General features: G+C 37.8%; 1 protein-coding gene across 1 annotated transcript; it reads left to right on the top strand.

Annotated features, from left to right (window-relative positions):
* Positions 1-12,355: 12,355 nt before the first annotated feature.
* On the top strand, positions 12,356-13,236 carry LOC131301910 (uncharacterized). The gene has a single exon (XM_058328417.1). The coding sequence runs from the start codon at positions 12,531-12,533 to the stop codon at positions 12,897-12,899; it is 369 nt and encodes a 122-aa protein (XP_058184400.1). The 5' UTR covers positions 12,356-12,530; the 3' UTR covers positions 12,900-13,236.
* Positions 13,237-25,476: the final 12,240 nt, after the last annotated feature.

The raw sequence follows: 25,476 nt of genomic DNA, 5'->3' as shown, positions 1-25,476 counted from the left end.
ACGAATAAGTTAGTACCGTTAGAAAGTAAAATTACACATATTTATGGTTAGTGCCGAATTTTGTAGTTTAGAATGGCAAGAATTAAATTCATTAATAACGAATATTACAATCCGGCCACTGTGTGCATCTAATACACATGATAAAAAGACCTATTACATACCGTAGAAACTTTATATCCATTTCAAAATCAATTGGCAATGAGTAGAGAGGTCCCAGATGTTATTAAGTGATTACCCATTCCACTTCCAAGCAATGTAGGATTCATTTCCTTAACATCCCCCTCACGTGCAGTCGCGTTTGAGGTCTGTCACGTGTGGCTACTTTTTGGGTCCTATCATCGTGCAGCCTTTTCGCTGGTCTGTCATCGCGGGGTGTGGATTGTGAATTTTATAAAATGTGGGGTGAAACGGGCCCCGCTCTGATACCATGTAGAAACTTTATGTCCATCTCAAAAACAATTGGCAATGAGAGGAGATGTCTCAAATGTTATTAAGTGATCACCCATCCTACTCCCAAGTAATGTGGGACTTTATATCTTAACATCCCCCTTACGTGCAGCCGCGTTTGAGGTCTGTCATGTGTGGCCACTTTTGGGCCCTATCATCGTGCAGCCTTTTTGCTGGTCTGTCATCGTGGGGTGTGGATTGTAAATTTTTTAAAATGTGGGGTGGAACGGGCCCCACTCTGATACCATGTAGAAACTTTATATCCATCTCAAAATCGATTGGCAATTAGTAGAGAGGTTCCAGATGTTATTAAGTGATTATCCATTCCAACGACTGAGACAAATAACACATCAAAATCAAATGAAAGATACATTTAGTGATAATTTAATTTAGTAGTTCCGAAATGTCAAGGTCGAATCTGCAAAAGGAATTAATGCGGCGGGAGCCATGCACGGTGCCTCCGACGTTTGACATTAATCTCCTTTCGCTTTTACGATGAAATTCAGTGTTTTGGCCTCTTCAAAAATCTTGAAAACATTAATTTAGCTCTTTCGAAACTAAATTTTATGCTCGTCCCTCGTAGAAAAATTCTTGCATCTGCCACTGCAACCTATGTGCTAGATCGGGGACTATATAAGATGTACCATTCGAAATAGTATGAATCTTGCAACCGATTATGGATCAGGTCACCTATATCAAAAAGTACATCTACATCTGTTTCCCATTCATGCAAATACATTTGTATAATTTTGCGATTGAAATTGCATGGAAACAACACCACAGTTACTTCTCCATACAAGGGATTAATTTAATTAGCTCCAACAGATCGAATGTGGCCTTAAGACCAGTAAAAGAAACCTCGAAAATGAATTAGGGTGTGTTCCACTAACTCAAAAAAGTACTCTGTACTTATTTTTTGAATTAAATGTGATGTATTATGAGAGATGACTTGTCTCACAAAATGGAAAATAAGTAGTTGAAAAATGAGAACCTTAACCGATCGAAGGGAGACTTTAAAATTCAACAGGCGGCTTCTCGATAGGCTTCTCGATAGGAAGGATACAAACTCCGAAGCTTGTTTGCAAATGGGGTGAAGGAAAGTCTTATCCTTCAATACTCTTCCCATGGATCAGAAGGTTTTTGTGGTGCCCAGCGGGTACCACATGGCGGTATCCATCGGCAATTTGAACCATTCAAACGTATTTTGGATGGTCCAGATTTATTCTCTCTCACTTCCCTCATTCCATCACTCTCTCTCCTCTTTTTCTCTCTCTAAAATCCAGACCCTTCAAAAAACATTTGGACAATCCGAATTGCCGACGGATACCACGTGTATTTTAGTACCTTACCGGCACCCAAAAATTTCTCCTTACCGTGACGTTGTAAAGTCAAAGCTATAGTTTTTTTAAAGGGGAATTTTTAGACCGGTCCTAAAAATTAGGTTCGGACTTCATTTAGTCCAGCACAATTATTTATATTTTTTATTCCAACCTTGCCCCTTCACGTGCAGCAGCCCACTGAACTAGAAAGCATTTAATATAAAAAAATTATCCAATGCTCCATGAGTATTGGTGCACCATTAAAACATTGTTTAAATTTCAAAAAGTAATATCTTTTGTTGTAGTTATTCATTTTTTTTAAAAATTATATTTTTGGAACCTATTCGACGGTATCTACCAAACAAGATCCATATTGAATATGAAATTATGTAAGATTAAAAAAAATATCATTTTCTATGAGAACTCTCTATGAGAACTGTTTCTATGATAATTGTCTCCATGAAAACTGTCTATGAGAATTATTTCTACGAGAACCGTTCCTATGAAAACTGTCTTTATGAAAACTGTTTCGGACAAAAATATCTTTGACTATGTGAGCTGGTTATGAGAACTGGCAATTCTCATAGTCAGTTCTATGAGAATTATATGAAATAACTATGTGAACTGAAAAATACACAGTTCAAATAGTCTTACCACACACTTAAATAGACAGTTCTCATAGAAAATACACAATTGTTATAGAAAATACACAGTTTTCATGTATAATACTCAATTCTCATAGAAAATACACAGTTCTCATAGATAGTTGTCATGAACAATATACAATTCTCATAAAAAATATACAATTCTCTTAGAAAAATAAACAGTTCTTATAGAAAAATACACAGTTCTCATAGAAAAATACAATGTTTCCATAGAAAATACACAGTTCTCATGTATAATACACAGTTCTCATGTATAATACACAGTTCTCATAGAAAAATATAATGTTCTCATATAAAATACACAGTTCTCATAGACAGTTCTTACCCTTAGTTATGTGAATTGGTTATGAGAACTGTCAATTCTCATAGTCAGTTCTATGAGAACTATGTGAAAATGGCTATGAGAACTGAAAATATACAATTCATATATAGGGTTTTCAAGGGTAGAAGAACCAAACTGGAATAAGCAGATTGAAAGGGGGAGGGGGGAAATAGATTCGGCTTGATTTCTAAAGCAAGTTTATCGATTATGAGAGTAGTCCGTGGAAATTAGGCGGCAACTGCTAATGGCTTCATTGTTGGACTAACCAACCACAGGTCGAAACAGGATTGCCGATTGCAAAATTTTACCTTAAACTAGGCTTGAAAACAGTGGGCTTGGAAGCTAGGATATGGTCTTTTCTTAAGGGGTGAATAGTACCAAGGGACAGTAACTAAGGCTAGCTCTTTATTAGAAGGATGACAAAGAAAGGAAGAAACGAAGGAAAGGATTCTTAACCTCACTAGGCATAAGCAAAATGAAGTCGATAAAGAGCAAGACGAAGTAAATTAAACAGGCTAGGCAGTAGGCACAATACGAAGGTGAGGCTAACATGAACCATGCATAGTAAGTTAATAACCTCATTCGTGCTTGGTTTAAGAATTGACGGTATCGTTTTGCTATAAGAATTTTCTATGAGAACTATTTATATAAGAATTGACTCTATGAGAACTGTTCCTATGAGAATTTTCTCTATGAGGGCTGTCTTTATGGAAACTGTTTTTATGAGAACTGTCTTTATGAGAACTGTTTTAATGAGAAGTGTCTATGAGAATTGTCTCTATGAGACTAGTTATGAGAACTATGTCTATTAGAACTCTCTCTATGAGAACTGGGCACAATTCTTATAGAAAATACACAGTTCACATAGTTTCACCATACACTAAAATACACAGTTTTCATAGAAAATACACAACTCTTATAGACACTTCTCATGGACAATACATAGTTCTCATAGAAAAATACACAGTTGTCATTAAAAATACACAGTTCTCATAAAAAATACACAATTCTCATAGACACTTCTCAGGGACAATATACAGTTCTCATAGAAAAGTATACAGTTCTCATAAAAAATACATAATTCTCATAGAAAAATACATAGTTCACATAGACAACTCACCTAATTGACATAGATAATAAATACAAAAATTCAACTACAGAATAATTTTCTAAATGAGCACGAAGAATCTAGAGCAAGCTTCAATATACCAGTTGATAAGCTTTATCTAGTTTTTTATTAGTATACTACAATATTATTTGACACATAGTAGACTGAAGTACCGAAATACCATTTGATAAGCTTCAAAAAAACAAAAAAAAAAATCTTGTGGACTGAAGTACCGAAACAAAGAATCACAGGTTTTGTATCATTAATAGCTTCAGAGGTGCGACTAAGATAATGTTATAGTAATTGCCGACTCGAGATTGTTTCCTCGCAGCCACTGATTGTAGATTGCGGATTCGTTCTCTGATCACGCCGCCGCTCTAGCGTAGTCGACGACGCCGGAGCTTGCGATGAACCGGAGGATGAAGAGCATCGCCATTGACGAAGAAGACGAGGACAGCGATGACGTGGTTAACAAAGAGAGAGATCTGCATCGGCGACAGAACACGACACCGGTCCACCGGAGCTGCCGCCGTTGTCAGAGATGAAGGGGACGCCTTTGAATTTACTTTTTCATGGACGAAAACATGCCAGGTGTAGAGGTAGAGAGAGGAGGTGGTTGTTGGAGAGGAAGAGGGAGAAAGAGATGATTTGTTGATGATGGTGAGATTGAATCAACGAGACAGAGTAAAAAGGGCAAGAAAGTCATGACATGACATATCCGAGCCTACGCAGCTTCGGAAATAATATTTAGGATTGGGATCAAAACGAACCTAAAAAAGAGGACCGGCCTCTAATTTTCTATAATTTTATTTGAAGCTGAAAATTCTATAGAAAATTAGAGACCAATCCTGTTTTTTAGGTTGTGTTTCATCCCAACCCTAAAATATTTTTTCCGAACCTGTATAGGCTCGATTATGTACATAATGACATTTTTCACCCCCAAGCCAAATCGACTCCCCTCTCTCTCTAAATGCTCTGACCTCTCATGAGTCATGATTCTCATCTCTCCCCATCCCATCCCACCTCAACCCCTCGACCCCCACCGCCAACACCCATGGTGCAAGATCGGCACCGCCGTCAACTTCTCCGACGAGTCCGCTTTCGCCGACGGCGAATAGAGTCGGATCCAAGAAATCTTCCAGCCTTTTGTTCGCCACGTTTCTCCCTTGATCTTCTATACTGAGCTCTGGTTGACATGGTTGATGATTGAGAGTGAAGCGACGGAGGACAAACGAGGCATTTTTGGATCTGTCGGACGGTGGCGAGAGGACTCGAATCGTCGGTTTGGTTCGGGATCTCCATCTCTGTTTTGCTGGAAAAAAATGGTATAGTTAGTGTTCGTAGAACGGGATCGTTCACCATCAATCCAGCTGTATCTTCATAAACTTGCGATGGTCTTCAGAGGCCTCTGAATTCCATCAAATAAATTTCCCAAAATTCCAGGACCAAACTCCACTGCAAAGGCTTGTGTGTTCGTAGAACGGGACAAATGGTTTAGTTGCTTTTCTTTTTGTAGTTTAATGGTGGAATCTAGAAAGTAGTTGTAGGGTGCAAACGTATAAATTGTTGGAAGAAACCAGATTCGCGTCCCCAATCAAGTCGGAGAAAGAATTGCGAATCCACTCGGTGGGTTATGAGAACTGTATATGCGAATTGTTTGTTTTAGTGTATCATGGGTCTATGTAAAATGTACGGTGGATTATGAGCACAGTATATGCAAACTATTTATTTTCATGTGTGGTAAGGCCATGTGAACTGTGCAGTGGGCTATGAGAACTGTATATGAGAACTGTTTATTTTAATGTGTGGTGATGCTATGTGAACTATGTTGTGGGCTATGAGAACTGCATATGCGAACTCTTTATTTTAGTGTTTGGTAAGATTATGTGAACTGTGCGGAAGACTGAGAACTGCATATACGAATTGTGTATTTTAGTGTGTCGTAAGGCTATGTGAACTGTGAGGTGGGTTATGAGAACTGCTTATACGAATTATTTATTTTAGTATATCGTGAGGCTATGTGAACTTTGCGATGGGCTATGAGAACTGCATATGAGAACTGTTTATTTTAGTGTGTCGTGCGGCTATGTGAACTGTGCAGTGGATTATGAGAACTGCTTATTTTAGTGTGTGGTAATGTTATTTTAGTGTGTGGTAAGGTTATGTGAATTGTGCGGTGGGTTATGAGAACTGCATGTGCGAATTGTTTATTTTAGTATGTTGCGAGGTTATGTGAACAGTGCTATGGCTATGAGAACTGTATATATGAACTGTTTATTTTAATGTGTGGTGATGTTATATAAACTGTGCGGTTAGTTATGAGAATTGCATGTGTGAATTGGTGGTGGAGGTTTTCTCTATTTTTTTTAAATATTTTATTTTTCAGCCTTACTTTTTTATTACTACTACTACTATATTTGGCTGGATTTTAGTTGAGTGCTACAAATTTGTTCAATTTTTTGGTACTTTAAAAAATTATTCAATTTTTGTTTGTGTGTGCATTTTCTATGAGAATTGTGTATTTTTTTATGAGATTTGTGTATTTGTCCATGAGAACTGTCTATAAGAACTATATATTTTTCATGAGAACTGTATATTTTCTATGAGAATTGTGTATTTTCTGCGAAAACTGTTTATGAGAACTGTGTGTTTTATAGAAGAACATTGTATCTTTCTATGAGAACTGTGTATTATACTTGAGAATTGTGTATTTTCTACGGGAACATTGTATTTTTCTATGAAAACTGTGTATTGTCTATGACAACTATCTATGAGAACTGTGTATTTTCTATGAGAATTGAGTATTGTCCATGAAAACTATATATTTTCTATGACAACTACATATTTTCTATAAAAATTGTATATTTTAGTGTGTGGTGAAACTATTTAAACTGTGTATTTTTCGGTTCACATAGTCATTTCACATAGTTCTTATAGAACTGACTATGAGAATTGGCAGTTCTCATAGCCAATTCACATAGCCAATGGTATTTTTGTCCGAAACAGTTCTCATAGGGACAGTTCGCATAGAAATAGTTCTCATAGACAGTTCTCATAGAGACAATTCTCATAGAAACAGTTCTCATAGAGACAATTCTCATAGCAAAAGGTATTTTTTTCAATCTTACATAATTTCATAGGGACAATGTATTTTTCATGAGAACTGTCTATGAGAACTGTGTATTTTTCTATGAGAATTGCGTATTTTTTATGAGAATTGTATATTGTCTATGAGAACTGTCTATTAGAACCATATATTTTTTAGCAGTTCACATAGCCAGCTCTCATAACTCTGTTCACATAGCCAGATTTCTATGAGAATTGTGTGTTATTCATGAGAACTGTCTATGAGAATTGAGTATTTTTCTATGAGAACTGTGTATTTTTCTATGAGAACTGTGTATTATCTATGACAACTGTCTATTAGAACCATATATTTTTTATGAGAACTATATATATTTTATGAAAACTGTGTATTTTAGTGTGTGGTAAGACTATGTGAACTGTATATTTTTCAGTTCACATAGCCAGTTCACATAGTTCAGTTCTCATAACCAATTCACAAAGCTAGTTCTCTATGAGAACAGTCACTTCTCATAGCCAATTCTCATAGAAGTGACTATAAAAACTGGCAGTTATCATAGAACTAACTATGAGAATTGACAGTTCTCATAGCCAGTTCATATAACTAAGGGTATTTTTGTCCGAAACAGTTTTCATAGGGACAGTTCTCATAGACAGTTCTCATAGAAATAGTTCTCATAGAATTTTTTCATAGCAAATGGTATTTTTTTAATCTTTCATAATTTCATATTCAATATGGATCTTGTTTAGTAGATATCGTCGAGTAGGTTCCAAAAATATAATTTTTTTAAAAAATGAATATCTACAACAAAAGATATGACTTTTTGAAATTTAAACAATGTTTTAATGGTGCACCAATGCTCATGGAGCATTGAATAATTTTTCTATACTAGATGCTCTCTAGTTCTGTGCGCTGATGCGCGTGAAGGGGCAAGGTTGGAATAAAAAATACAAATAATTGTACAGGACTAAATGAAGACCGAGCCTAAGTTTTTGGGCCGGCATAAAAATTCCCCATAAAATTAATAAAACTCATTTTTTGACTTTGTAAAAGTCCCACATGCAATTTGTCCATGTCAAAAAGGACGGGAGAACCTTCTTGTACCTGCACTAACAGCTGAATTTCTAGGGCACTGACGGATCCCACTTGAGAAAATAAACGTGGTCCTAATTATCATCCATAAATATAGTCAATAATATCTACATGACAGTTTTTTCACCTTTTTTCCAGGTTGTTCTGGCCAGATTATACACGCACTGTTGGGTTTGGGGAGCTTGGTTCGGTTGGTTTGTGATTTGTTAGCTATTCGGGGTTCGGCCTATGATTTGTTAGCTATTCGGGGTTCGGCCTAAACAATGGTATTACGGTAATTAATGATGCAGATTCTAGATCATATAAATAATATTTGGTATACACAATAGTTGGTATATGAGATCAAGATTACTTATTGGATACATTGTGAAAATTAGTACGAGAGATCTGTGTTTTTTGTTTGTGTTCCGTACTCAATAAAGTTTATTTTATGAAAAGTTGGTCAAAAGAAGGCCGATGCAAAGATCATCGGAGTCAAAAAAAGGCTAAAATACGTTTCCGCGCCCATTTACACATTCTAAATTTCATTCAACACGCACATCTTAATTATAAGTTATTTGTCAATTCAGTAAGAGTTTCACAAAGTTCATAGGGCTTTTCCACACATCATCAAATTGATCGTTTGAAACCGTTTCATCATAAGGATTCGCCCAAGGCAAGACTAGCTTGTACATTTACGAAGCCAAATTTGATCGTCTACACTTCCACCACTATCGGAATTTGACCACTGCCCTTTCACCCCTTGAGTACAGTCGCCAACACCTCGACTGGTGTAAGTTCACCACTGTATTTTTACTTTATCTCCCTCCAATCAATTGACACACTATCACCACAACAACTTTTGAGACATTTTTCTCATGTTTGATTATACAATTCGTACACATCGCGTAGCTCCGATTTGTTAAAAAATCAACGGTCTGAAACTGTTGGAGTTGGAGCGCCTGATCAACGGTCCGATTTTAATTGAACGAATGGATGTCTTTTAAACAAATGGGTGTGAAAGAAACTAATTGCTCCAGGGGTGCGTTGCTTAAATGAAAAGGTGTGATTACTCTTCTAAGTGATGTGATTCTTTCAAGAGTTGTATCCTTTCTCAAAGAGCACTTATGTATCTATATGAACTCCTCCACCCCAACGTTTTTTACTACTCCACAAAATTCGTCTCTCTCTCATAATAGTTACAGTACATAGAAAGATCTCTTGGAAGTTTTTCAATTTTGTTGGTTGCAATTCTTCACCCTAAGGCTTTGTTGAATCCTGGGGACGATTTTTCCTGAACCCAACAACAAACTCTATCGAGTGGAGGCAAATTACGTTCTAAAGATAGTGTCTTTAGATGTGGTTCAAAGCCTTCGAATCTCATCATCTTAACATTCTGTCCCAACAACAACCTCTCAAGTACGTGTTTTAGCCTAACGATTCCAACGATTTTTGTGCTAGCCTTCTTTCTACCTCTCTTTAATAAACGAAACTAAAATTTTTTTGTGGTTGGATTTCTACATCTTTTAGTACCTTAAAAACTCTATTTATTGATATACACACACAAAACTTCCAATAAGGGCGCCCTTAACTTATTAAGGAAGTCCATTTCCCGACCAATTTGCAATGATCCAAGCCGCTCAATGTGTTCAGAACGTGATTTTAAGGGTACCCGTGAGAAATCAGCAAAAAAAAGACCGAAAATGGCTTGATCCGAGCAGTTTTTGTTTGTATTTTATTGAACGGTTCAAATAAAAACTGCTCAAATGAAGCTCTTCCCGGTCTTTTTTTTTTGCTGATTTCTAACGAGTACTCTTAAAATCACGTTCTGAATACATTGAGTGGCTTGGATCATCAAAATTTGATCTGAAAAAGGGAGAAAAGGGAACGTCCGCATTTTATTTAAAATGAGGACGCCCTCATAGGAAGGGGACTCTCTCTCTCTCTGCTCATACAAACATGAGCACCCCTCCAGCCATTGGATCGCAAATTCAATAGGTTATGATCGTTGGATTGAAAAACCTATTACGATCATTGTATTTTTCTCCATCGTGCTTCCTCTCTCCACCGTGTTTCCTGTCTTCTTCCAAAGTTACTCTCCCGCTCTCTCCCTCCCTCCCTCTCCCCTTCCTCTCTCTCTCTCCCACTCTTCTCTCCTGTTCGCTCCTGTTGCCACACCACCACCCTCCAGCCCTTTGTCAACGCCATTTTCGAAAACCCTAGCGACCACAAGGACGCTCTGCCCACGATTGAAACAGGTAAACCATTCATTCTCGCCCTAATAATCTTCCTTATTTTTTGACGATACTTTGATCCTAATAAAAATCTGTTTACCCTCTTTGCTGCATTTAATAAAAATCTGTTTACCCTCTTTGCTTTCCAACTGTAATTGGAAAATTTGGCTTAAAAAACATAATGCTTCAGTGGCTTCCACGTATTCGATGGAATGCTTCAATTAGGTTCTTATTCTTCCCTCAATTGCTTTCCAAGTATTTGATAAAATCTCCAACTGTAATTGGAAAACTTGGCTTAAAAAACATAATGCTTCAGTGGCTTCCACGTGTTCGATGGAATGCTTCAATTAGGATCCCAGTATAGTTTAACAAAAGGGATTGAGTTTAACATAACTGGCCGTACCTTTATAAGACTGTAATTGTCTGGAATGCCACGAAGATAAATATAGTTAACGATTTTCCTCACTAGATAAGATGTTGTCATTACTTTTCTACAAAACTGACCATTAGATTGTGAGAGACACTCGACTGCCCCTGGCAGATGGGAAAAGTGTAAAATCCCTTTGTTAATTTTGGTTCTAGCTTGACAGAGAGAAATGAAGAAACCACAAATGATGAAACTTAATTTTGACCTCCCCTTTCTTTTTTTTTTATCTTCGTACGATAGCAGAAAGTACCATAAAAATAAAGCACTAGCTACCATAAAAATAAAGCACCAGCCATCAAGGAGCAGAAAGTGAGAACAATCTTGGGTAAGAAGATAAAGTGAGAACAATCTAAGATTGTGTCATGTGAACTGAAACTTAGCAACACAAAAAAATTCACATTGATATTTTTTTGAAATATTCTGGAAGTCCAAGTCGAGCCCAAGAAATAAGCTCAAATATAAATGATATTTTTGGAGGAGTCTTAATATCGAGCTTCTAGATACTAGAAGTTCTTTGTCAAAATATCTAAATTTGTTAGAGCACATGTATAAATCTAGAATTTTCTATATAGAAATATCTTGTAAGAAATATCTTCAGACTAGAATCATCCATATAGTAGTATAAATATTAACAGAAATCCTATTGGTACCGACGGGTACCATAGGGAAAATGTACCGACGGCCGCCGGACGGCCGTCTCCGGCCACCGGACGGCCGATCCGAGCCGTCCAAAAATTTTAAAAAATAAAATCGAGTGGGCCTACGCGAGAATCAATGGCATCCGAGGTGTGTAGGGTACTTGATCCGAGCACCCATTTTTCGTGTATATTTGTATATACGTGTATATACACGAAAAAGGGGTGCTCGGATCAAGTACTCTACACACCTCGGATGCCATTGATTCCCGCGTAGGCCCACTCGGTTTTATTTTTTAAAATTTTTGGACGGCTCGGATCGGCCGTCCGGTGGCCGGAGACGGCCGTCCGGTGGCCGTCGGTACATTTTCCCTATGGTACCGTCGGTACCAATAGCACTACTCAAATATTAAATAGAGGTGAGTTTAGTCATTTTTGTACCAAGTCAAAAACATTTGAATTCTATTGTAATACAAGTACCCCTCCCTCCATCGTTGTCTTAAACATTTCTTCATCTTTCAAATACTAAAAACCTCCTCTTCTTCCAACACAACAAAAGTACCCCTCCCTCCATCGGTCTTAAACATTTCTTCCTCTTCCAAATAGTAAAAACTAGCGTTTAACCCTTTCTATGCACGGGCAAAACTAACCCGTTCTAGCGTTGTGCCCGTTCGATACACGGGACAATTAATAAAAGTAGGTTTGAACGGACACAATGCTATAACGTGTTAGTTTTACCCGTGTATAGAACGGGTTAAACGCTATATTATACGGTTCAGATCGGTTTGGAACCATAACCGTGAACATGAATCCACAAACCAAACCATATAATGCGGTATCTAATTGTTTTAAACCATGACCAAACCACACTACTAAAAAACTGAACCAAATCTTTCGGTTTGGATTGGTTTGGACTGGATTCACGGTTTGACGGATTTTTTGCTCACCCCTACTCACCGTTAGTTGCTCCGGTCGGTTTCCGCAGCAGAATCGCAAATTACAACCGCTGTAATCCGCACGTGGCATTGGTTTGGCTCAACCGCTGCAATCCGTACGTGACATAGGTTTGGTTCAAGATCCACATGGTGATGTCTTTTCGCGGTGACGGCTTCGTATAAGCACCATCCACCACATCCTCTCTCTCTCTCTCTCCAGTCGGTTGAGAGAAACCCTCACGTTTTTCCTTGCAGAGACGAATAGCTAGAGAAGAAGAAGAAATGGCGAGCAACAAGGGCCGTCTGCTCTCGTCAATCATGAACCTATCCGCTCCAAAACTAGGTCTTCCCTACACGAGACCTGAACCGGCGAGTCTCTCCGCTTTGAACTCGCTGGTTCGCCTCTTTTGCTCTTCGACTTGGCATCCTCAACAACCACCACCGCCACAAGATCAACAGATCGAATCTAACAAGCTAGAAGGAGAGGAATCAGAAACCAAAGAACAGGTTCAAAACGGTGAAGTTGAAAATGAAGACGACGGTGACGAATTGGACTTGAACAAAGAGACCGGGGAGATCGGAGGGCCTAGAGGCCCGGAGCCCACTCGGTACGGCGATTGGGAGCGGAAAGGCCGTTGCCACGATTTCTGAGAATTCCTTTTACCAGTCGGTAACGGACTTGATTTCGACTTTTTAGGGTTTCGATTATTTCGGTTGATAGGAACATTAAATAAGAATCTCGTTTTTTTTTTGGGTAATTAATAAGAATCTCGTATTGTTGTTTCTTTGTCGCTTTTTGTTTCCTTTTAAGTGATATCTAAATCCATAGATTAGTAAAGGTGAAAAAAAATTGATGTAGTTGTTGCAGATACAAATGCTTTTTGGATTTGAATGTTATATTTTCCTTAGAATTGCAGATTCTGGATTGTCGGTTGTAAATTCTGGATTACTATCATAATCTGTGAATGTGAAAAACTGTTTGAATTAGGCTGTGTTTCAGAAACCAATTAAGAACTTATTTTTTGTTCAATAAGAAGGTGTGTTCCACAAAAATAAGAAGAACCCCTGCTGCATTTCAGAATTTACATAGGTACCAATGGGCGCCGGGCCGTCTCCAGCCACCGGATGGCTGATCCGAGCCGTCCAAAAAATCTATAAAAAAAAAACCAAGGGGGCCATCACGGGAATCAACGGCATCCGAGGTGCGTAGGGTGCTTGATCCGAGCACCCCTTTTCCGTGTGGAATAGGGAAGTCACGGCCGGTCCACTAAAACGGAACATGTGGCAGTTGATGCAGTTGTTGCACATACAAGTGCTTTTTGGATTTGAATGTTATATTTTCCTTAGAATTGCAGATTCTGGATTGTGGGTTGTAAATTCTGGATTACTGTCATAATCTGTGAATGTGAAAAACTGTTTGAATTAGGCTGTGTTCCAGAACCAATTAAGAACTTATTTTTTGTTCAATAAGAAGGTGTGTTCCACAAAAATAAGAAGAACTCCTGCTGCATTTCAGAATTTACATAGGTACCAATGGGCGCCGGGGAGGGAAATCGTACCGGCGGCCGCGCCGGGCCGTCTCCAGCCACCGGATGGCTGATCCGAGCCGTCCAAAAAATCTAAAAAAAAAAAACCAAGGGGGCCATCACGGGAATCAACGGCATCTGAGGTGCGTAGGGTGCTTGATCCGAGCACCCCTTTTCCGTGTGGAATAGGGAAGTCACGGCCGGTCCACTAAAACGGAACATGTGGCAGTTGATGCAGTTGTTGCACATACAAGTGCTTTTTGGATTTGAATGTTATATTTTCCTTAGAATTGCAGATTCTGGATTGTGGGTTGTAAATTCTGGATTACTGTCATAATCTGTGAATGTGAAAAACTGTTTGAATTAGGCTGTGTTCCGGAACCAATTAAGAACTTAGTTTTTGTTCAATAAGAAGGTGTGTTCCACAAAAATAAGAACCCCTGCTGCATTTCAGAATTTGCATAGGTACCAATGGACGCCGGGCCGTCTTCAGCCACCGGATGGTTGATCCGAGCCGTCCAAAAAATCTATAAAAAAAAACCAAGGTGACCATTGCGAGAATCAACGGCATCCGAGATGCGTAGGTGCTTGATCTGAGCACCCCTTTTCCGTAGGAATAGGAAAGTCACGGCCGGTCCACTAAAACGGAACATGTGGCTTCGTGATATGTACAAGGCTGCCTTTTTCGTGCATATTCCATAATTTTAGCCATTAAAAACATAGTAATTGTTTTATTACTCTGTCCCAAGTTGTGAAATTACCAGAGATTGTCCGTGCCTTTAGCATCCCGTTCTGAACACAATTTAAATAAATTACCCCCTCTCTATTATTGACCACACCGCCAATCAAGCTGACTTCTCCTAAAAGTAGTGTTTTCAAATAAGCTTTAAATAGATTTCATCTAATCAACTACGCTTAGATTTCATCTAAGCATGCATCAATTCAACGCACCCAAAAAATATGTCAAAAAATAGCATATTTGCTGTAATACTTTAGAAATGCCTAAAACATAAATAAATCTCACATGGAATATTAACCAATAAACAAAACAAAAAATGAATATCAAAACAGAAGTGTAAAGAGAGTATCTTCCTCGTAAAACTTCTTTCTGATCTTTTTATTTGTCACTTCTGATCATGAATGTCTTTAAACTTTATCGTCATCAATTTTCGAATTGTCTTCAATTGTCTTCATCACTCTTGAACACACGTCTATATACTTCGTCCAAAGAACAAAATTAAGAACATGAACAACAATATAAAAACATACAAAAAAATAATTACATGAGTAAGAATTCCCTCTTGTAAAGCAAAATGGTGACGAAATACAAAATTAAGAACATGAACAACAATATAAAAACATACAAAAAAATAATTACATGAGTAAGAATTCCCACTTGTAAAGCAAAATGGTGATGAAATAAGTTACCTTAACCATAGATCTCATTTATTCGTCCTAACACGGGCGATCATTACCTGTATAGATGTTATCCTAACACATCTCATTTACTTTCATACAAAAGAAAATACATCCATGGAGAGAAACAGTGTACTACTCCACACAACACGACACGAAAGTGCCTCAAAACATCTAACCTAGAGAGAGGGAGACAACGTGTAGAAATTAGAATAACGGAAAAAATAAAAAGATTTGATTATCTCATGTTCTGTCAAAGCAGAGGTAATGACCCTCTCTCTTTCTCCAAACAAGGTATGAAGGAAGCTGATTTCTTCTCTTCTTGGAGAAGCTTACGAATTAGATTATTAAGGAAAACATAGATTCATTTCTTGAAAGAATGCTACTCCGTTTTAAGGAAACAATGTAATTACCAACTTTAAAAAAGGATTGTTTCCTTTTAGTATATGAATCAAAAAAGGTTTGTTTCCTTTTTGAATGTAGAAAAATCAGCCTAAAAGGAAACAAAATTAATTAAGGGAAATGATATTGGCACTCCAAAAATTGATGCAGGCGAACAAGCTTTTTAACCATTCAAACCACGCATAAATAGGAGTTTGAGAGTGTCCGGGGCAAGTCCGCAAAGTTTGACCTGTTTTGCAAATTTATTGCGCCTGGGCTCATCCTCAAAGCTGCACAACAAGTCAAACTTTGCGAGCTTTCACCGGACACTCCCCAACTCCGTTTTGCGGGTGGTTTGAATTGTTAAAAAGTTTGTTCAATGCACTTTCCAACCCAAATACTTTGGATAAAAAACTATTTATACATCAAAAGACGTCCCCATATTAGTCTTAGTGGGTCAACAAAACTATTCATTTTGGTAAAACGCTCACATCTCTCTCATTTTTAATCGGATCATGACCAATTGTACAACAATAAATAAGGTTTTGAAAGTATTAAAAGGTGATGGAAACAAACAATGAAAATGATAAAGTTTAGTTTATGAAAAGTTGGTCAAAAGGAGGCCGGTTCGAAGATCATCGGAGCCAAAAAGGCTAAATACGCTTCCGCGCCTATCTACACATTCTAAGTTCCATTCAAGACGCACATTCCTAATTATAAGGTATTCGTCAATTCCACAAGAGTTTCACAAATTTCATAGGGCTTTCCACACATCATCAAATCGTGACTTTCATCATAAGGATTCACCCAAGGCCAAACTTGTACATTTACGAAGCCAAATTTGATCGTCTATGCCACCGGCACCAACGGTCCAACACTGTCACTTGACCATTTCGAATACAACGCTAACACCACTATCGGAATTCGACAACTGCCCTTTCATCTCTTCAATACAGTCGCAAGAACCTCGACCGCTATAAGTTCACAAATGTATTTTTACTTCATCTCCACCCAATCAATTGAAACACTATCACCACAACAAGCTCTCAAGGACTACACCACCATCGCTTCACCGCCACTTCCAGTTTTATTTCACCACCACCGAAATCACTAAATAAGTTTAAAATGATTGCAATATTGAAATCTACTGCCTTCAATCATTTTCAGTGACATAATAACCGCTAACAAAGAACACATGTAGACTATTTGACAATTTTAACAAAGAACATAAAAAAGATTGAGAAGTTCTTACTTTAACTAAGTTCGAGAAATATAAAATTTGTATTTTTAAGAATTTTTAAATTCAACTCACAACCAGCCCCACCACGATGGCCACCAACGTATTTTAGTGGGAAATGAAGTTTAAATCCTATTTGCAGTCTAGTGGTATGGGATGGATAATCGATTTTGGAGGCAAAATCCAACTTCACTGAATAAAACTAAAAATTCAACATTATACCTTTGCTTGACAGTTAAAAGTTTTATGTATTGAAGAAATTCCAGTTGATTGCTCATCCAATGAGTTCCTGTGCCAAATAACCTCAATTGACTCCTTGTACCAGTTTCACTTCATACATGAAGGTACATCAGTTGTCTTTCTATTTTTTTTTTTTTTACCTTGCTTCACTTGGATGGTGCCCCACTTATGAGTTATGATTACTTGATGTTATACTTCATTGCTATGGTACTTGTCTTAGTTTTAGCATACCTTAGTTCTGCTGTTCGTTTCGGAGCGAGTGGAAAGTAACTCCAGGGAAGAATTCTGCAGGTGCCAGTGAATGGCGTAACAAGTAATTATGGAGGAGAACTAGAGGGTCGAAATTTCATGAAAGCTCAAATGACTGCAGTCAACAATTCCAAACCATTTTCTTCAAGATGCATCCACCTCTTTTGTTGAATGGGTTAACGTTTCACCAGCTAAGGTTAATTGAGTTGGTAATTGTATTCATTTTTCCAAGTAGGTCACAAAGGATTTCCTCAACACTTAGTTTGCATTATTGACTACCCTTGTCTGTATTAGTTTCTGGTGATTTCAAGCTGAAGCACTCTAGACTTGATTTTACTTTGGCATTATTGTTTTGCTTGAGAAGTATGATGATGTAGCATCATACTGACATTATCGATGCATTATGATTTATATGATCATAGAAGTACGTAGGAATCTGAATATCTTAGTTATGTACTTAAGCCTGCTTTGATAATTGTTGTGGAAGACAATTCGAGGAAAGTATCACCAACTCCGCTTAGAAAAGACATCTTCTATGCGTTTAAGTAGGTAGTTGGTTTGTCATTGTTTTAAAGGGAAAGCATCCCGTGATCAATAGGTTATACTTGGAAGTAGGTATTCAGTACATGAACAAAACTGTATTCTTGTGCCATCTCATGAGGACATGATATTGGTGGTACCAAGAAGCCGACACTCTGAGAAATTGAATTTGCTACTTTTCTTAAATTTATTTTCATCTTTGATTTCTGCTTTTTCTGTGATATATGAAGTGTCTGAAATCTGCATTTTAGTACAGGTTTTGGCCGGAAGAGCTGGACACAATCAAGAAGTCAGCTTCTTAATAGAATGGATCATTGGTTTTTTGTAGTCAAGGTCATAGGTAGGGCTATCACTTGTCAATGGGCCAGAATTTATCTTCTATCTTGGCTAGGACTTCGAAGGGACTCTCACTGTTATATTAGTAAATGGAGACCACCATTCCATGTGAACAGTCAATGATCATTTGAAGAGAATTGCATTCATATGCCGTAACGCATCCTCGAGCTTAGATATTAAAAGAGCATCAGATAACTGAAACAGCTGTTCACAATCTATCTCCCTAGAATTTGGGAAGTTGCCTCATTTATTAGTCGAGCAAATGCCAGTTAGCCATTTATCTTGACACTCTTTTACACAATCTCCTCCTCTTTCACAAGTAATCGTGACCACTGTACTTAGTTGTGGACTCTACTATTGCCTGTGAGAAAGTATGTACAAAACGGATGTAAACATGGACGGGTTACTACCATTTTTCTTATTAGCTCTTTGCATAATCAATTCAGATACAGAAAATTAATGTGATAGCAAGTGACTTTTGCTAAAGTTTAGCCGATTCCCACTTCTTTTTCCTCCTATAGCCGATCACCTCCCTTGCTTTACAGCGTGAAGCCTGTCACCACATCACTAGAATATGGCTTTTCACTTTGCTACTGCAGTACATCACAGAGTATCGAGTTCTCTCTCCCTCTCCCTCTCCACCCATCACTATGAGCTTCATCTTCTTTTGTTGACTAAGAGTTTTTTATGTATGTGTGTATTAATATCTTCTCTAGATTGATGCATGTTCATGCTTAATTGTGATACAACATCGAGGGAAAACCTCTCTGGTCCAAAGAAAGCAACTAAGAAGAAATGTCAAGTATTCAAAATGGATGGATTAGGTTCACTTGGATGTGCTGTTTTTCAAGACTGTAGTATTGCTGATGTAAATTTACTCGACAAATGCATGTTTGAAATGTTGTGTTGCATATATATGTGCATACAAATGAGTGCGTGTAGGTTTGCGTGCAGACGTGTGTAGATGTTTATGTATGCATACTGCTAGGTTTTGGGGTGATTTGATACATGCATGTATGTAATCTCCTTCACGATCGGACATAAGGGTGGCCGGCTTGGGCGATGGCCTTAAAATTATGATAAAGCTTCACCAGACCCCTAACGGAGTGAGACACTACTTGCTACTTCTTTCTATTACAAACTGAGAAGAGTACTATATAAAAGACAACAGTTGTTGGAATCCAAATATCTTGGCCCATCCAAAAGTTTCATAGCTTGATAAGTTTTCCCCCAAGGCTAAATTTTCACTGTCTTTTTTGTTGTTTTTTCTTAATCTTTATCAAGTTCGTGTCAAACTTTGTGGACTAATTGTTCACCTTGACGAATAGGATCTACAAAGTAATCAAAAGCCCCCAAAGGTTCACTCATTGGCAGTTAAATCGTATATTCTTATTGTCTAGACTTTAGCTGCCTGCAACAACAGTTTATGCCTTCAACATGAATTTGCAGCATACTATGCTTGCATTGATAATCTTCTTACGCTTCTGCAAATCTCATTTTTTTCACATTGTTCTTCCTAATGATTGGAAAATTTCTGTGAAGTTCATAGTTCTACAAGGCATGTTCCGAAGAACATTGTCCATACTTTCAGTACGTTTGAGGGGATATTATGCGACAACTGAGATTATCCATACTAAAGGCAGGACATGATTTTTTCTTCAAACTCATGGATCATCTTAAGCCATCTATTCTTAGCAAGATAGAAATTTCAGCCCAAGTTGATTCATTCAACTACTACCTCTGTTTCAAAATATTCAAGCACCTTAGAAACAGTCGAGTCATCCTTTTTCATGGCTGCATCACAAGTAATTTTAAACGCCCCCTATCGCCATTTCTCCACATTACAATTTGTCTCTTCTAACTAGAAACAGATGTGCAATCAGCCTCTGTTACAGAAAGCAAATCTAGCCTTGAAGAGATGCCTTCTGGATAAACTGTAAAGGGTCTACTATTTTGTGGCTAAAGTCGTTGGCATAGACAGATTGAGTCGAGCCTTGAAGAGGATGCATTCTGGATAAACTGTAGAAGGTCTACTATTTTGTGGCTGAAATCACTGGCAAAGACAGATTGGGTCGAGCCTTGAAGAGGATGCCTTCTGAATTAAACACTGCTGTTGCTTAACAGATTTGATCTTGAAGGAATCCAGACCCGATATCCCTGCCCTTGATGAGACTAGACGAAGGCTAAACCCACGAAGCCCTGGCTCCTCTAGATGCCTCCAAGAAGCCACGGTTTGGGTAATAGTTCCTTTCATCATTAGAGCCCTGTATGCATTCGGGAATTTACGAGCCTCCACCCTTGTCAACCCCCGTGAAGTCTGTAAACCCCATTCCCCCCCATGATTTTGGCAAAGGCATAGCTTCCCAATTAAGCCAATGGATGCACAAAGCCTCCAGATCCCCCTTCCACCAGAAAATTGCAAATAATAGACTTTAACCTATCTCAAAGCTTTTGGTGGAGGGAAAAGTAGGCCATGCCAAAATGGTCCAGTCATTAGATTTATGTGCAGACTGCAGAACCAATCGGAGCAGCGTGCACCCCTAGAGATATCAAACAAGATATTCTCATTGTATTTTCACGAGACTTTTGTACGATGAATAATGTTCGAATAGTGTTTTGCTTACTCTAAAGCTAAAATCAATGGCAGGGCTTCTATTGTTCTGGAGTCTTTTTACACTATTATCAGAAGAACAAAGTAGTAGGCCAAAGAGAGGTAGTTTGGTTGAAGTATAGTGGAAGATCTGTGAGTAGACGACAAATAGTACAATGTCTCGTCTGTCGTAAACTCAGGCCATTGAACTACAAATTATAATCTTCTGTACACGGCTTAACTAAACAACACAACACGATTTCTCTCAATCAAAACCATAATCAAAAGACAAATAGAATGAAAAGTTCAACTCTGGACTACTCAAAACAGGAAACATGACATCAACTTTCTTCTTCCCCATGAAAATACTATTCTCAATATCCGTTTAGTTGTCAGCATACAGCAGAAAACCAAACAGTTCAATGTAATTCGCTTCGAACTCAGGCCTACGAACTTATTTCATCGAGACATGGCCGAATAGAACAAAAAAAAACACCGAACGCTAGTATTTCTCCCTACGGAAAACAAGCAAAAACAAAGGAACGAAAATAATCAAACTCTACATTAGTGCCAAAAGAGAACATGACCACTACTAATTATTTCAGTCTTTCCTCCCTCATACTTGCAAAATACAACTGCCTTCTCTTCTCTTCTAAGTTCTATCATCTCTCGTTTATATTTTCCGAACAAGGCGATATCGAGGATAACATTTCTTACTATAGTTTTTTCATGAATTATTCAGCTAATAAGATGGAAACATATATACCATTGTCCTTTCCATTCTTTTGATCTCTCTTCTCTTATGCCAAACTGAATCCTTTCTTTTCCTTTCCCTCCTAGTCTCTTCTCTTTTCTAACCGATTTTGCCAAATCGAGAGTAAATGAAGATGGGCATAAACTTGAAGTAGACATGAATCAGAATTTCAAGGTCGTGGTAGTAATGCGAAGGAAACAAGCAATGGCGGCAGGAGCAGAATTTATGGAAATAATAATAAATAAATAAACTAGAGAGAGAGAGAGAGAGAGAGAGAGAGAGAGAGAGAGAGAGAGAGAGAGAGAGAGAGAGAGAGAGAGAGAAATCTTTGGGTTTTCAGGAATTCGACGCAATTCGATTTTTTCAATCGACTTCAACCAATTCGGTTCTCCCCAAGAGAGCATAAAGATCAAAATAAGGAGGGAGATTTTCGATTTTATTGATAAATTTTTTAAAAAAATACAATTTCTAGCATATTCAACATGTGAAGTTATTCAAAACTTATTCACCGCAATGAATTACTTCTGGCCATCAATAACTACTCTTGGCGGCGTGAAATTACTCTTGGCCGCATATTTTTTCAAGTGTGGTTATTATGCACGATTCTAATGTTCTTTATATGCCTCTTGGCCGCTAATAGCTACTCTTGGAAAAATTCAACACGTACACTTCGCATTTTCAACATGCGAAGTTACTGAAAACTACATCATTTTGAAGTGATCGTGACTCACAGGGGATTGCACAGAAAATCTCTACCTGTAAGATTCATCTTGAGTTGATCTGAGACAATCGCGAATGTACGAAATTCTACGATACAACGAGGTATCCTATGATATATACGTGTATCCTAATTTAGTAAGTATCTAAAGATTACTTTTATTTTTCTCAACATATCTAAAGATTACTTAATAGGAAAAAGTCGTTAACCGATTTATCCAAATTCATGGGGCAGACTTTTGGCTTTCTGATTATAAATAGTTGCTATATCAGTTTTAATCTTTAGGTGGCAATTATATTTATCCTTGGTGATACCTACCACCAAATTTGGCTTCTAATGTTGGTAGTGGAGTTGCTTGTTTTTTTTTTTACTAATGGTTTCGAATGCTATAGTTATTAGTTACAAAAGCTGTTTTTTCCCATCAGCTTAATTTCTTGTGATGAAGGATTAGGCTCTTTGGGAAAGTGGAAGCCTACTGCAGTTGTGTGGAGGTGAGTGGAGGAGTATGATAAACCAAGTAGGATTTGAACCTGGTGATTCAGGTGATTCTGGGATACAAGATTGGTAGAGAGAGGTTGACATAGAGACGAAGGAAGGTTATGGTGGTGGTGAGAGACTCTAGCCTAGGGATAGGAGGAGTTCAGTATGTTGGAGGAAACAGAGATAGGACACTCATGAATGCTTTTTGTTGGCATGTGTTTGGGTTGTTTAGAGGGCAGCTTGAAGCTTCTGCCAGGCCCGACCTTTGTCATCAGAGAACGGTAGTAATACAGCGAACTTCGTTTTGGAATTCACCTACGTTCCAAAATTTGTAAATTTAGTGGGAAGTTGGCATACTTTCATACTTCCTGTCCAGTCGCATACCTTCATGGCGGCAGAATGTTGGGGTGATGGGGTTAATGCATAGAAAAAGGTGGTGGATGTTTCGTAAGATGTCTATTATTGTCTACCCTTTTTCAACATTGAAATACTTTAAAATTTTTGGTTTATTGGTAAATTGGAGTATCTCAATCATTCAGAGCTGTTTAATAGTTTTTGGCTTTGTAAGAGTGGTAACTGTTGAGATTAGTCCTTCACCTTATCTTATACAGTTTTGGAACTGATAATTTTTGTTTGCGAGTTTAAAGTTTACCTAGAAATACATTTCTTCCTACATAGCTGTGTAATTTTATTGATACACCATATTACTTTATCTCAGTTTATATGAGGTTGCTTATTTCTCATTGTTTTTCCTTTTCCTGTTTATTTTTATTTGATTATGTTTACACATATCGATAAAGGAAGATAAACATAAGAAAGAAGTAACACTATTTTCTATCAACCGTAGCCATCCGGACTATGCATCCTTCAAGATACAGAAAGAGGAGAAAAATGAGCAAACAACTGATTCCAGTCCAAATGAAGGACACTTCCATAAAATAGAGATCTATAACAAGAAAACCTAGTTAAATCAACAAACAAGTCCATTTTGGTTTTGGATGCTGCACTATGTGATGCTTTTTTTCAAGGGAACCATCAAAAAAGGTTCAACTTACCCAACTGAAATTTGTAAGAAGGATTCAGGGCCTATGTTTATTAAGGATTCAGGGCCTATGTTTATTAGCCAAATGCAAGTGCATCACAGAGTTACTGGAGGAAAAGAGTCAGTTGTCCGCAAAAGTGCTCTGAAGACCATTCAGTTAATGACAGAGCGCAGACAAGGTAACAAGATGATGACAAAAGTCTCAGGGTTGGAGCAATTTTTGGTCGATCCTGAAGCATTGGCATCAGAGCTGTAGAAGAAATTTGCTTGTAGTACATCAGTGGCAAATTACCAGGTTTGGCAACTTATCATCCCTTTCTTTTTGAAATGTCAATTTTTTTTTTCAGGTTGTTATAGAACAATATGCATAAGTCTGCGTTTCCATTGAAGTGTTAGAGATGCTCACTAGTTGGTCTTCATCCTGGCCGTTCAATAAATGAGTCTTTAAGACATGAAATGCATCTTGACCTTTTCCTTATATGAATCTGGAAATTTGTTAAGCATACATGCATTATTTTCTTAATGTCTAAGGCGGAAGGTGCTTGATGTTACATGCATCTTATTGGTGGGATCCGAGGTCCTTCTAAATTATTATTATTATTGTTTTTATTTTGTTCGGCGTCCTTACAAATTATTGGTTCTCATTTTAATTTTGATGGTTGGGATAGAGGCTTTAAATATATGCATAAGCTTCTGTTTGCTTGCAGATTTCTAAGAATTTACCATTGGAACTGCAACAAAAGCCAATTACAGTGAAAACACATCAAGGAATTGTGTTTCATGAATGGTGAACTCTCGTGTTTCTAACTCAGTTTTCGAGAATAAGAGCACCAACCAACCGGCCCAAACCAAGAACCACAAATTACTTGCATATTTCAACCATTTCGAAACTTTTGAATCATGTATACTTGAAAATCAAAACATATGTCATTGAAATCTCATGGATGGAACTCATGGAATCAATTCGTAAGGGTTTCTTGTGCCTCTCTTATGCTTTAACGATCCTTCTAATGTTTAAGGGATTGCCTTTTTTAGTCTTCTGCCAATTCGGACTAGCAAAACTCTGTAAAAAAAAATACAAAAATTTGTTGCATCCCATGCGCCTGAGGTGCAATTCGAGTGCGGTTCAGGCACATTTAAGTTGCGCCCTAGGACTGTCCTCATTTTCGCTCTTTTTGTTATGTGACTCAGGCACAATTGAACGCTCTCCGGGCGCATCCTTATTTCTCTCATTTCATAATGCGCCTAAGGCGCATTTGAATTGCTCCTTGGGAGCATTCACTTTTTTCTCTGTTGATTAAATGAACCATTGAATTCCATGCCAACATCCAGTGGCTCATAGATTTCAAGAATTTGAAGGTGCAATTGATTTCCAAAAACAAACCCATGGATAGATCACTAAGCTTCAACGCAGCTCCACTCGGCTTCTTCATCAAATTGTTGTCGTTCATACTAATTAGTGTAGTGGCCAGCATTTTAATGTTCCAAATCTAAGAGCCATTTTGCTACATATATTCCCCCCATTTTTTCTTCCCATGAGCTCTATATGCGCCAATAACACTCCCAAAATCCTACCACATGGAAAAGTCACTAGTTTCAGAATCATACCAAATGCCCATTCCCAGACCGGCCCAACAAATCCTCATGGCATAAAAGACTCTACAACTTTCACTTAGAAGGCCAGAGTGGCTACAAGCAGATAATAAGCTCAAGATCGAA

Source organism: Rhododendron vialii, chromosome 9a (genome assembly GCF_030253575.1).
Source record: "Rhododendron vialii isolate Sample 1 chromosome 9a, ASM3025357v1".
Taxonomy (NCBI): domain Eukaryota; kingdom Viridiplantae; phylum Streptophyta; class Magnoliopsida; order Ericales; family Ericaceae; genus Rhododendron; species Rhododendron vialii.
This window is presented reverse-complemented; position numbering and strand designations above follow the sequence as displayed.